The 13,241-nt window shown below is 35.1% G+C and overlaps 1 protein-coding gene across 5 annotated transcripts in view; it reads left to right on the forward strand.

The window, feature by feature from the left end:
- SLC39A10 (solute carrier family 39 member 10) overlaps positions 1–13,241 on the forward strand; it is a 120,281-nt gene that overhangs the window by 71,999 nt on the left and 35,041 nt on the right. For 4 of the 5 annotated variants that reach the window (XM_053918892.2, XM_053918891.2, XM_053918890.2 and 1 more), the window contains one exon: positions 12,000–13,027. In XM_053918892.2, coding sequence (XP_053774867.1) covers positions 12,011–13,027 — 1,017 coding nt within the window. In that variant the 5' untranslated portion in view covers positions 12,000–12,010. Of the gene's footprint in view, positions 1–7,454; positions 7,475–11,999; positions 13,028–13,241 lie in introns of those variants that run through there. The other variant, XM_053918889.2, reaches the window with a different exon arrangement.

The following is a 13,241-nucleotide window of genomic DNA, read 5'->3' on the forward strand; positions in this document are numbered from 1 at the left end:
CTGGAAGTACTAAAAAAAATCCTACCTCATGGGTTTACTGTAATCAATGAATGACTTAAGGAACTGAAGGGCTCCAGATACTTAATTCATTTTACATTTTTTAAATATATGAATGAGCATTTAAGTTCTTTAGTGGTCGAAAGACTACTTTCTGTTTTTTCCCCAATACTTGATTACCCCCAGAACATAAGGTTTAGATTTTTCTTACTAGGTTTACTGGCCTATTCGGGGCCTTTGCAGTGATAGTTATCCTGTTCTCTTACTTATCTGAAATAACCCAGGGAATTTTTTCTGCCTCTCTTCTATGTTCTTATAATTATATACACACATCTTGAGTTTTCCCTGCCAGACTAAACTCTGAGGGGGACTTGCTCCAGTTTTTTGTCACATAATGCTCATGGACACATTATTCAGTGATTTCAAAGCTTGGTGGTTACGTTCTTTAAAATGTTAATCGAATATAACACAAATTTAGCATTAATCCAAAGAAGTTTTTTGGATAAAAATATCATCCTTGTCTATGTAGTGCCCACCGTAAGAATGGAAATACCATGGGTTTGCATTGTTTTATATCAAAAGGACATTATCACCAGTGCATTTTTAGACTGATAACACAAGAGGCAAAGTACACAGTAGAAAAAGGAAGTGTAGGCAATCAAAACAAAACTAGTTTTTTCCCCTTTATAACAAGTTTCATAACCCTATTAAGTCATCTTTCATTAAATAGTAAAATTCTCATTAAAAAATATACTAACTTTAGCGTTTTAAAAAAATGATTCTATTTATTTTGAGAGGGGAAGGGAGGGAGAGAAACATCTATGTGAAAGAGAAATGCCAATCAGTCACCTCTCACACATTCCCTAAAGGGGCCCAATGCCCCGGGGGCAGGGCGCGGCCAGCCACCCAGGCGTGTGCTGGACCCATGAGGAATCCTACCAGCAATCTCAGCTTGCAGGACAACGCCCAACCCACTGAGCCACACCAGTCAGGGCCTGACTTCAGCTTGAGGTTTCCCATCAGAAGAGAGCCCCGCTTGTCCCCACAGCTTGATGCTGCCCCCTAGTGTTTCGTTCTCCTTGAAGTTTTCTGGAGTTTAGCTTCACCTACATCTTTCCCTAAAACAAGATCTGTTTAAATTACCATTAGATTCCTTAGTGCTATATGTGTGGTCTACTTGGGATTTCCTCCAGCTGCTGGTTAGTGTTACTAGTAGGATTCCACTTATTTATGTATTATTTGGTTAATTCTTATATGTGCCCTGACTGGGGATTGAACCCACAACCTTGATATATCAGGAGGATACTCTAGCCGTCCTCCTCTTCCAGGGCCTGTAGGGGACTTTTCAAAGCTGGAAGAGGGGTATATGTTAAAGGTGTATCTTTGAAATTAGCTTTGAATATGAATAACAGCAGTTTTATTAATTTAATCTGGGCTTTGTCTTGAAAAAGAATGATATTAAAAAATTGCTTTCTGGATCAGTTTAGTCCCATATAACTTTGTATTGCCCCGACTGTACTGAAATAAAATTGAAAATGCTAAAATTGAATTGTGAACTTCTTTTTAAGTTCAAGTTTATTTTGAGCTATGACTTTTATAGAATGATCTTTGAAAAATAGTCTCTAGGACTGTTAATAACCACAAGATTTTTTGTAGTCATTTATGTAGAGTTTCAAATTATGCCAGTTATCAATATTCTAAGCTACTTTTTTCTTTTCATTATTTTCTATTCATAAGTTCTGTGTGGGCCACACAATGACTTTTAGTTTTTTCCAAAATAAAACTAATATAATCTGAAAAATATACGTTGATTGGAATATTTAAAAGTGTGTTCAGTAGGTATTAAGGCAATTTACAACTGAAATCATAAAGTTTTCAATAACAATAACATTCAAATTATTCCAGCCACTTCAGAGACGGCACTGAATGTTCAGGCATTAAAACAACACAATTTACTGTTATATCACATCATAAATAGTAGTGTCAAATACTGTAATATATTTCTATTTTCTTATCAGAACATAAGGGGTTTTTTTTGTTGCCAGATATAAGGATGGGCTATTTTAATAGATTTTTCATATTAGATTTGTCAAACAAAAAGATGTTAGTGGAATGGGGTGGTGGTGGCATTTACACGTGTAAACATAGGGGTAAAATCTAAAATCTTGCTCAGTGTTTAAATTGTATTCATTAACAATGGTAGATGATTTTATAATTACTCATTATAGTTCAGATATTTCACTGCTGAAAGAGAATGGGGTATCAGATAATACTTGTCCTTGTGTTAACATTTCTAACAGCCATATTAGCCTTAATATGTGCCCTACTTGTGGGGACTATCCATTTCTTGCAGAAAAGAGGTTTTGGGGGATTACAAAAGTGAATCACAATGCTTTAGGAAGTATCTCAATCCTATTAGCGTAGTAAGATTATGTACTTTTATAGGACCACAAGTAATGTTAGTAGAAGATCTACTATGAATTATGTATAAAAGTTACTTTTCATCCTCTAGTAATTATTTAAGATTTGTCAGTTAGTGATCACTTATTTTTTAGATTTATTATCATTCATATAGTAAGTAGAAAATCAAAATAGCCTTCAGCTGTGGCAACAAGGTAACAAAGATACACATCCCAGCCCTGACTAGTGTGGCTCAGTTGGTTGGGTGACCTCCCCCAAAGCGAAGGGTCGCCAGTTGATTGTGCTCAGGCCGCCCCTGGGTTGGGGTTTGGTCCCTCGTTGGAGCACATGCCAGAGGCAGCCAGTTAACGTTTCCCTCTCACTTCCACGTTTCTGTTCCTCTTCTCTCTCCCTTCCCCTCTCTCTAAAAATAAATAAAATCTTTAAAAAGTGTATACATCTACTTCAATATCTTCAAATAAAAAGAAGCCATTTCAGATGTGCCCTCACACTTCTAAACTTTTCTAAACTTTCTTTTGAATCACTTTACATATTTTGTGAATTTATGAGTTTTAAGATAGTTGGTTTCCCCTCCACTTGTCTACTGAATTGGTAGTTTTTAAAAAAATGTATAGGTTAAGTGAAGGATCAGCAGACTAAGTCCCACAGGCCAAATCAGCCCACTTTTGTAAATTAAATGTTACTGGAACACAGCCTTCTCACTTGTGTTGTATGTATTGTATGTGGCTACTTTTGTGCCATAACGACAACATTAAGTAGTTGCCTTAAATATAATACTGTATTGCCTGCAAAACCTAAAATGTTAACTATCTGTTCCTTTTAAGCCTGCCAACCCTTGAATCCAGCTCTTAATGCTGTCATTATTTGATACGTTGCTATTGTGTAAAATAGCTCTATCTTCCTAGAATCTGTATGTGTAAAATGCTTTAGTAGGAATACATTCTTTCAAACAGAAAATTCATAGGTAATGTGAGTTCTCACGTGTTCATTACCTATTAGTATAGAAGCCTTTCATCTCTTCACGGGTCCATTTTCTCTCTATAGGAAGTTCAAGACCCTATATTATGTATGCTGGGAGCTGGAATGTGAAGCCCTTGGCCTTCAACTTTGAGCTACTTACCTAACACTGTCACACTGTTTCTACTACTCTTGTAGCATCTCACACAGTTTACTATTTAAAAGGTGATTGTGTCTTCCTGTACCTCCTTCAGAGCAGAATATATTTCATACTTATCTTTAATGCCTTCTCACTGCCTCTGTCCTGTTTCCCTTTCCTCCTCTTCCTCTGTGCCCACTCCCCTTATTAAGCAGCACGTGATCACACGTTTAAGAGCCTGTAAACAAGTGTTTTGGTATAATAGCTCTTACAGTGCACCTCTTCTCAAGGTGAACCATTGCTTTAGTCTGCTTATTGGTGAAGAAGCATACTTTATGTTATACAGGAACATAGCCTCTTGATGAAGGGGGCTATGGAAAGATTGATTTTACATATCAAGATCAATAGTATAAAATATGAGTTATTACATTATGAAACAGTAAAACCAGTAAAACAGTAATAGTAGAAAAGCTTCTTATGATTGTAATGTAGTATTTAATTATTACATATAAAATCATAAAAATAAGTAGATACTACATATTATATATAATATAATAAACAATGAGATTGTTTTTTATTCCTATAGATCTTTTTTAGTGTAGAATTTCAACTGATTTCATAACTTTTTTATTTTTTTAAGATTTAAAAAATTTATTTAGAGAGAGAGGAAGGGAGGGAGAAAGAGAAGGGAGAGAAACATTCATGTACGAGAGAAACACCGATCTGTTGCCCCTCGCACTCCCGAACTAGGGACCTGGCCCACAACACACGCCATTGCTCCATCCACAGAGCCACACCAGCCAGGGCTTAGAAGATATTCGGAAAATTAAATTTATTGGGATGACATTATAAAATTATATAGGTTTCAAGTGTACTTTTCTGATACATCAACTGTATGCCCACCACCCAAAGTCAAATTTTCCATTACTGTATATTTGACCCCCTTTACCCTTTACTACCCCCCTTTGCTCTGTTTGCCTCCATACTGTTGTGTGTGTCTTGAGTGTGTGCTTTTCTTATTTGTACATTTGTTGCTTTCAGTTTTATATCCCACATGAGTGAAATCATATGGTTCTTGAGTTTTCTTGTTTTGCTTAGCGTGATGTTCTCAATGTCCATCCATGTTGTCACAAATGGCAATATTTCACCTTTTCTTATGGCTGAGGAGTATTCCGTATTATATGCATACCACATCTGTACCCAGTCCTCTGTTGAAGGACACTGGAAAGACATGGTTGTCTCCATGTCTTGGCCACCGTGAATAATGCTACAGTGCACCCCTACAGTACATAGGGGTGCACATATCTTTGCGAAAAAATGTTTTCAAATTTGGGGGTTACCCAGAAGAGGGGTGACTGGGTTGTGTGGTAATTATTCTAAATTATTTGAGGAACCTTCATAATGTTTTCTATAGTGGCTGTACCAGTTTACACTCCCACCAGCAGTGAGTGATGTGGAACATACTTTTTAAGATTTTCATTTTAATTAGTGTATTATAGTTTTTTTCAAATAAAGTGAATAATTTGATGTACAATATATAACCAGTGTAAATAAAAAGTTTCTTCTCAGGAAAATAATCATACCATGTTTTAAAAAGTGAAGAAGGAAATCAGAAAGGCATGCTAAAATCAAATCCCTGAAAGAACTTTTAAGAAAACTGTTCTTCAGAGTAACTGTAAATAAAATACTATGTAGCACCTAATATAACTTACAGATTATAAAACACATGTTAGAGCTTTTTCCTATGAATAGTTTTGCTTAAACACAAGTACTTGAAACTTTTATTGAGGCTAAAATATAAACTTTCTTAACAGGTAAGTTTGTAAGAGTACTCTTCGTTAGTTCAGTGGGTATTTTTATTTCCCCTGAAAAAACTCATGGATGTTAGGGAGATCCTAGTTTTGGGGGGTCATGTTCATTTTAGCTATAGTTTTTTAAAAGAAGAAAAAAGGTATTCGATATGGGGAGAAGAAACTTCTTAAATTTAGAAATCATAGAAGAAATTACAGGAACAATTTCATAGGGCATATACATGAAAATATCTGTGAAAGGGGAAACCATTGCAATTAAGATTAAAAGGCACTGGACAGGTGACATGACCAAGTCGTGTTGTGTCAAACACATATATGTTAATAAAAATACTGAGACGCCAGGAGTGATTTCAAAAGGATAGATAAAAACAAGGAAAGATCTTATTCCAAAATTAATACACCAAGTATTATTGAGAATGCTATGATCGTTGCTGGTAGCGGTATAACAAAACTTAATTTCTCTAGAAACCAATTTGGAAGAATATCATAAAACTTTTAAATTTAAAATTTTTAGTCTTTCTCCACATCTTAGAATTATCCAAGCAGGTAACCAAAATAATAGTACAAATTGAAATTTAAATGATTGCATATTGTGATTAAAACTCCAGAAAAGCTTGTGAAAATCTTGAAACTGAGTAATTTATTTTCTTCCACATGTGACATAATGTGATTTTGTTTAAGCAAAACTTTTTTTTAAGATTCATAATTGCTGGCTTTTATTTTTAGTTATTTTTTCCAAAGTCATACCTGAATATAGTTTAAAGAATTAAATAGGTCTATGAAGTTTTTAGGGAAAAGGAAAAATAATCAGTCCCCTTTCTTCTTCTATATTCTTCTTCTGCCTAGAAAGACAAGTAACTCCTTATGATGATTATTTTGCTCTCCACTGCTGTGTCTCCAACATGTTCATTACTCTTCATTCATTTTCAATTTTAGCCATTGTCTGTTTAATGAAAGATGGGGATTTAGCATTCTTTCCATCTATCCATATGCCTTCCCATTTCCTGAACCCCAGGTTTTCAGTACAATTATATTGCAATTCTGGCTTAGAGGAGTAGTAAGAGTTACATGTTTATGACTTAAAATGTTATTTACAACTTGGCATTGTAATAAATTGTTTCATTTTATGTACTATTTTGTTTTTTTGGCATTAATAACTTAAAATATTTCCCTTCTTATTTTTCTATGTGCCTATATATCACAAAACCTGCCCCAGGTCTGGGTATATGAATGTAACTTTATGAGAAAAGGGAGTGTACCCTAAGAACAGGAACACTCTATATTTGCAGGAGAATTTATGTAATTTCCTTATACAGTGTGCGGCAAAAGTAGGTTAACAGTTGTATGAGAAACACAGTTTATTCTTGCATTATTGCTTACTAATCACTGTATTATTTTCCATACAGACAACTGTAACCCTACTTTTGCCCCCCATTGTATATTGGACATTGTTAAACTTGTTAATAAAGAGGGATTGATAACGAGATTGGTAGTTTGCTAGTTAATAAAAGTAAAGTAGCTTTGACATTTCAGTTACTCTTTTGTAAGATTCTGGTAAATAGCAGAACTGAATCATTTCACTTTGTTCAACAATTAAGAGGAACTTGATGGTTTAAAGTAAGTGTAAGGATGGTTAAAACTAATCAGACAGGAAACTTCCCTGGTGGGGAGGAAGTAGTGTGTGCTATCAACATTAAAATACGTTATAAAAAATTGCCCTGAATATTATGTGATTTTTTCTTTAACCTCACGCAAAGGAAAGGTAATTGCGCCTGGCAATACTTATGGACGGCAGGCTGGCGCAGGATCAGAAGATGCTGGAAAAGGAACACAAAGGGAAGAGTGCAGGTGGATGCATTTGAGGCAGTGGCAGGAACTATTAGAGTGACAGTGGCGATGATTCGAAAGGGAACACAGCTCCGCAGGTTGAAGATAAATGCCCCAGCTTTGGATTTGGTTGTGCAGCGATGGAATGGTTGAAGCAACAGCAGGTTCTTGAGACTGAGGGAACAAATCTGAGGATGATGGAGGGCTTGATCGTGTAATTGTTCTGGAACCACCCATTTCTCCTAACTGCTTTTTATATGGGAATTTCCTGTTGGTTTAGTTGATTGTTGTGTTATTTTTAACCACAGCATGCTGTTACCAGGTAGTTAATATTTTTTTAAAAATTCAAAATATACAGTAAAGATTCTTGAGTTTGCATGTTTCCTATGCCTAAGTGCAGTAGAGTTTCTCTAGAGAAGACAGACCGGAGTGGGATTTGGGGACTATAGAGTGCACTAATATTCAGCCTCAGTAGATGGCAAATTGCTTCCCAGGATGGTTGTACCAATACCTACTCCCACCAGCGGTGTGAGATAGTTTCTATTGCCCTTCATTACATCTTTGCTAACTCCCAGTACTGTCAGATACTAATGTTGACCTATTGATTCCTTGGTGCATAATTTAATTATTAGTAATCATGTTGCTTCTCAAACAGCTGTCTTGTTTATATAGTTTGTATAGTTGTCTATGTAGTAGTGGAGTTCTTTTGTGTGTGTGTATGTGTGTATATATTCATTCCATATATCCTGAATAATAATTTTTATGTGCTTATATATAGACATGGCAAATATCTGCTAGGGTAAGGATCATCATATACTTTGTTTTTGTGTTCTTCATTATAAATTAATACTTAAGGAATTTAGCATAATTAAATTAATCAAACATTTTCTTTAAACTAAGTTTGTGCTTTCTGTGTTGTATCTAAAAACTCTTTCCCTACCCTAAAATTATGACATTCTCCTGTATTTTCTTCCAAACTTTGTTAAAAATCTTTTCATATTTAGGGTTTGAATCTTCTTGGAATTGACTTGTGTGTGGTGTGAGGAAGAACCATTTTTATACATTCAATATTATTTTTTTTCCTTTCTCAATTATCCTCTGGTCTATTTGTCCCTCCCTGTGCCAGTTCTATGGGGTTTTTTATTAAGATTTTATTTATTTTTAGAGCTAGGGGAGGGAGGGAGAAAGAGAGGGAGAGAAACATTGATGTGTGAGAGAAACATCCACTGGTTGCCTCTTGCACACCCCCAACTGGGGACCTGGCCCAAAACCCAAGCATGTGCCCTGACCGGGAATCGAACCAGCTACCTTTCTGTTTACAGGCCAACGCTCAGTCCACTAAGCCACACCAGCCAAGGGCCTATGGTATTTTAATTCATGTAACTTTCTAAAAGAGTCTTTCTTACCTTGTTAATATTCTGAATTATCCTGGTTGTCCTTGGGTTTTTGCTCTTCCATATTAAGTTTTGGATAAACTTGTGCAGTTTTCACTGAAAACAAATAGGAACCAGGATTTTGATTGACACTGATGAAATTTGTATACATATTTGAGAAGACTTCATATAGCTTATGCTATTTACCCTATTTATGTAGGTGGTAGTTTCAATTTTGCCAGTTCTTTTTTACTGTCATTCAATAGTGTCTTTAAAAAAACAAAACATCAATTTGTTGTTCCACTTATTTAGGCATTCATTGGTTGATTCTTGTATGTGCCCTGACTAGGGACTGAACCCACAACCTTGGCATGTTAGGATGATGCTGTAAACAACTGAGCTACCAGGCCAGAGTTCAATAATGCCTTTTAATTTCTCCTTTTAATGACCTTACTCTTTCTTGGTAGAAGACTCACAACAATTTTTTTTATAATTATATTTTTTAGTATTTTACTAGAGGAAATTAGATTTCTAAAATCTTTTCATTGTAATACATTATGTGTACAGAAAAGTACAGAGTATAAGTGCAATGAATTATCACAAAGCAATGCCATCACTCAAGGCAAGAAAGAGAACACTACCATACTTTTTAATCACAATTATTGCCCCTTACCTTTCTTTTAAAAAGTAAACATTATCTTGGTTTAGTTGTACCAAATTTTTGCTATATGTATGTATGTGTGTGTGTGTGTGTGTGTGTGTGTATATATATATATATATATATATATATATATATATATATATATATATATAGTTATGCAGTATGGTTTCTTCAGTATTTGTCATTTTTTGCTCAGTCTAGTATTTGTAAAATTCATCTGTTAATGCATGAAGCTATTACTTTATTTTCATTTCTGTGTGGTATTTCCTTGTAAGATTACTGTTTTATTTATTCATTCTATTAATGGATATTTGGCCTTCTTTCTGTTTTTGAGCCATAATGAATAATGATTATGTGAATGTTTATGTTCACATCTGTTGGTGCCCCTGTGCCATTTCTGTTGATCACATGCCCACGAGTAGAATTGCCGTGTGAGTCGGTATGCGTATGTTCAGCTTCTGTCAGATCCTGCCAGTTTTCCAAAAGATACCAACCTCCCATCCCATCAGCAGTGTATGCAGGTTCTAGTAGACTCCATATTTTTCCTTACATTTTTTATATTCTGTTCATCCTTGTTGGTATACAGTGGTATCTAATTGTGACTTTATTTTACATTTCTGTGATGACTATCAAGGTTGAGAATCCTCGTTTGCTTCGAAGTAATTTAGCTGCCTTATGAGGTACATGTTCACTCTTCCTGTCCATTTCCCCACCAAGTTGTCTCTGAACCTCTAGCTGATCTGTGGAGATTCCTTATGTATTCTTGACTGGTAATCTCCTAAATTGTGACTTAATCATTTTAGTCTCTTAATGAAACCTCTTGATGAACAGAAATTTCTTAATTTTAATGTAATATACTTTATAATGCTTTTTACGTCCCTATCTTGAAGGGCTTGAAGTTAGTCTCCCAAATAAATTTGCACTTTACAGTACAGTAGCCACTAGTAGCCCCAGGTGGCTGTCGAGCACTTGAAATATGGCTAGGCTGAATTAAGATGTTCTGTCTATGTAACATGCATAATTTCAAAGACATAGTATTAAAAAAGAATCTAAAAATCTCAGTAAGAATTTGTATATTGATTACATATTAAAACAATATTTTAGATATAGTGGGTTAAATAAAATAGAGTATAAACACCTGAAATCTGTATAATTTTGTTAATCTGTATCACCCTAGTAAATTAAATAAAAAGGAAAAAGTGTATAAATAAAAAAGTAGAGCATGAAAATTACTTTCACCAGTTTATTGTAGAAAACTTTAAAATTACATAATTGACCCACATTATATTTCTGTATTTACATTGCATGTGGCCAGTGGAGATGGAGGCATGTCCTGTTTCCACACTGTCTGTTACGATAGCGATGATCCAATGTGGCTATTGAGCATTTAAAATGTAGCTTAGGGTGACTAAGGAACTGAATTTTTAATTTAATTGTAGTTAGTTTAAATTTAAGTAACCACATGTGGCTTGTGGTTGCCATATTGGACAGCACAGTCCTGAGCATTTTATTGCTTCAACATTTTTTGTTTTAAGTTTAAATCCATCTGTAATTGATTTTTATAATATGAGAATAGGGATTGTTTTATTTATTTTTTGTTCTATATGGAAATCTAGTTGACCACCCACCAAGGAAAAGAGAATTTTTTCCTATTTTTACATGCTCTATTTTGTTTCTTTGGTATGTTTGTTTATTCTTACACCAAATACCACACTGTTTAGTAACTTCGGGAGTAAGTGCTCTGATCTCATTCTTTAAAAGTGTTTTGGCCACATTTGGCCCTTTCTTTTTCTACCTAAATATAAAAAATGCCTCAAATTCTCACAAAATTACTTCTGGGATTTTGATTTTTTTTTTTTTTTAATGTATTGATTCTTTAGAAAGGGAGAAAGAAGAAGAGAGGGAGAGACAAGAGAAACAGCAGTTGGTTGCTCCACTTATTTATGCATTCACTGGTTGCTGCTTGTATGTGCCCTGATTGGAGATCAAACCTGCAACTTTGGCACATGGGGACAATGTTCTAACCAACTGAGTTACTCGGCCAGGACACTGCTGGGATTTTTATTGAGATTACATTGGATCTGTATTGTATCCAATCATAAACACGATATAGTCATCCATTTATATAGGTCTTTCATTTCTCTCCATAATATCTGGTCCTTTTTTTTAATGTAAAGGTCTTGCAAATCTTTTGTTAGATTTATTCCTAGTTATTTGCTATTGTAAATAATACTAATTTCTAATTTTATTTTCTAATTATTGCTGGTATGTAGAAATACAATTGATTTTAGGTTATAATGTCCTTATATCCAGCAACTTGACTAAATTAACTTATTAATTCTTAGAGATTCATTTGGATTTTCTATGTACCCAATCCTGCTATTTGTGAAGAATGACAGTTTAATTTCCTTTTGACTCTTACACACTTTATCACTTTATTTCATCTTGCCTTATTGCACTGACCAGGCCCTCAAGAGCAGGGTCAGCAGACTTCTTTGTCAAGGGCCAGACAGGAAGGAAGCCAGCAATCCCTGTATAAATGTATACCCTCTCTGGTGCTGTGCTAAGAGGGAATCAGAGTAGTTTGGTGGATGAGTCTCGAACAGTTTGTATTAATTCAAAGGGCTGCATGCTGTTTTGATAAAAGGGGCCATTTTTACATGGAATTATAAAAGGAAAGAACAATTAATAGCCGTGAAAGAAATGGGGTAAAACATTTGCCTAGTGCATTGGTAGCTGCTGCAAAGTTTATGATTATTTTGAATATGACTAAGTATAAACTAATATTTGCCTTTCTTTTTAAATCCCTTTAGGAAAAGTAGAAATGAAGGTACATATGCACACAAAATTTTGCCTCATTTGTTTGCTGACATTTATTTTTCATCATTGCAACCACTGCCATGGAGACCACGAGCACGGTCCCGAAGAGCATCACAGACACCATCATGGAATGACAGAGTCGGAGTCGAGCAAATTTTCAGTGCAGGATGCTGAAAATGAAAAAAAATATTATATTGAGAAACTTTTTGACCGTTATGGTGAAAATGGAAGATTATCCTTTTTTGGTCTGGAGAAACTTTTAACAAACTTGGGCCTTGGAGAGATCAAAGTAGTTGAGATTAATCATGAGGATCTTGGCCACGATCATGTTTCTCACTTAGATATTTTGGCAGTTCAAGAGGGAAAGCATTTTCACTCACATAACCATCAGCATTCCCATAAGCATTTAAATTCAGAAAATCAAACTGTGACCAGTGTATCAACAAAAAGATACCATAAGTGTGATCCAGAGAAAGAGACAATTGAAGTATCTGTCAAATCTGATGATAAACATATACATGATCGTAATCATCGCTTGTGTCATCACCATTGTTTGCGTCATCATAACCTCGATCATAACACTACTCAGCATTTTCCTAATGATTCCATTACTCACAGTGAGCATGGAGAGCCTAGCCATGAACCCTCGACAGAGACCAATAAAACACAGGAGCAATCGGAAAGTAAGCTACCAAAAGGAAAGAGGAAGAGAAAAGGGAAGAAGAGTCATGAAAATTCAGAGGTTATTACGCCAGGTTTTCCTCCTAACCATGATCAAGGTGAACAGTATGAACATAATCGGGTTCATAAACTGGATCGTGTACATAACCCAGGTCATTCTCATGTACATCTTCCAGAACATACTGGTCATGATCCTGGTCATGGACACCAAGATCCTGATCCTGATAATGAAGGTGAACCTCGGCATACTAGAAAGCGAGAAGCACCGCACGTTAAAAAAAGTGCGATTTACTCAGCTGGAAGTCACAAAGATCGAAGTGAAGATGACCGTCAGCATGAGGTCAGTACAAAAAGGTGGTTCCGTAATTCTCCGATAATTGGGGAGCATTTTAGGTTAAAAGAGAAGTAACAGTGGAATACTTAATCATGTTCAAACATTTCTAGGTAATGTAAAATAAATACATCAAAGAATTAAAATCAGCTTAAAGATCTTTATCTGGATTTTCACTTGCATTCTTTGTTCTCACATTTGGGTTCCTAAAATCTAAATGTTT

Source organism: Desmodus rotundus, chromosome 2 (genome assembly GCF_022682495.2).
Source record: "Desmodus rotundus isolate HL8 chromosome 2, HLdesRot8A.1, whole genome shotgun sequence".
NCBI classification, from domain to species: Eukaryota; Metazoa; Chordata; class Mammalia; order Chiroptera; family Phyllostomidae; genus Desmodus; species Desmodus rotundus.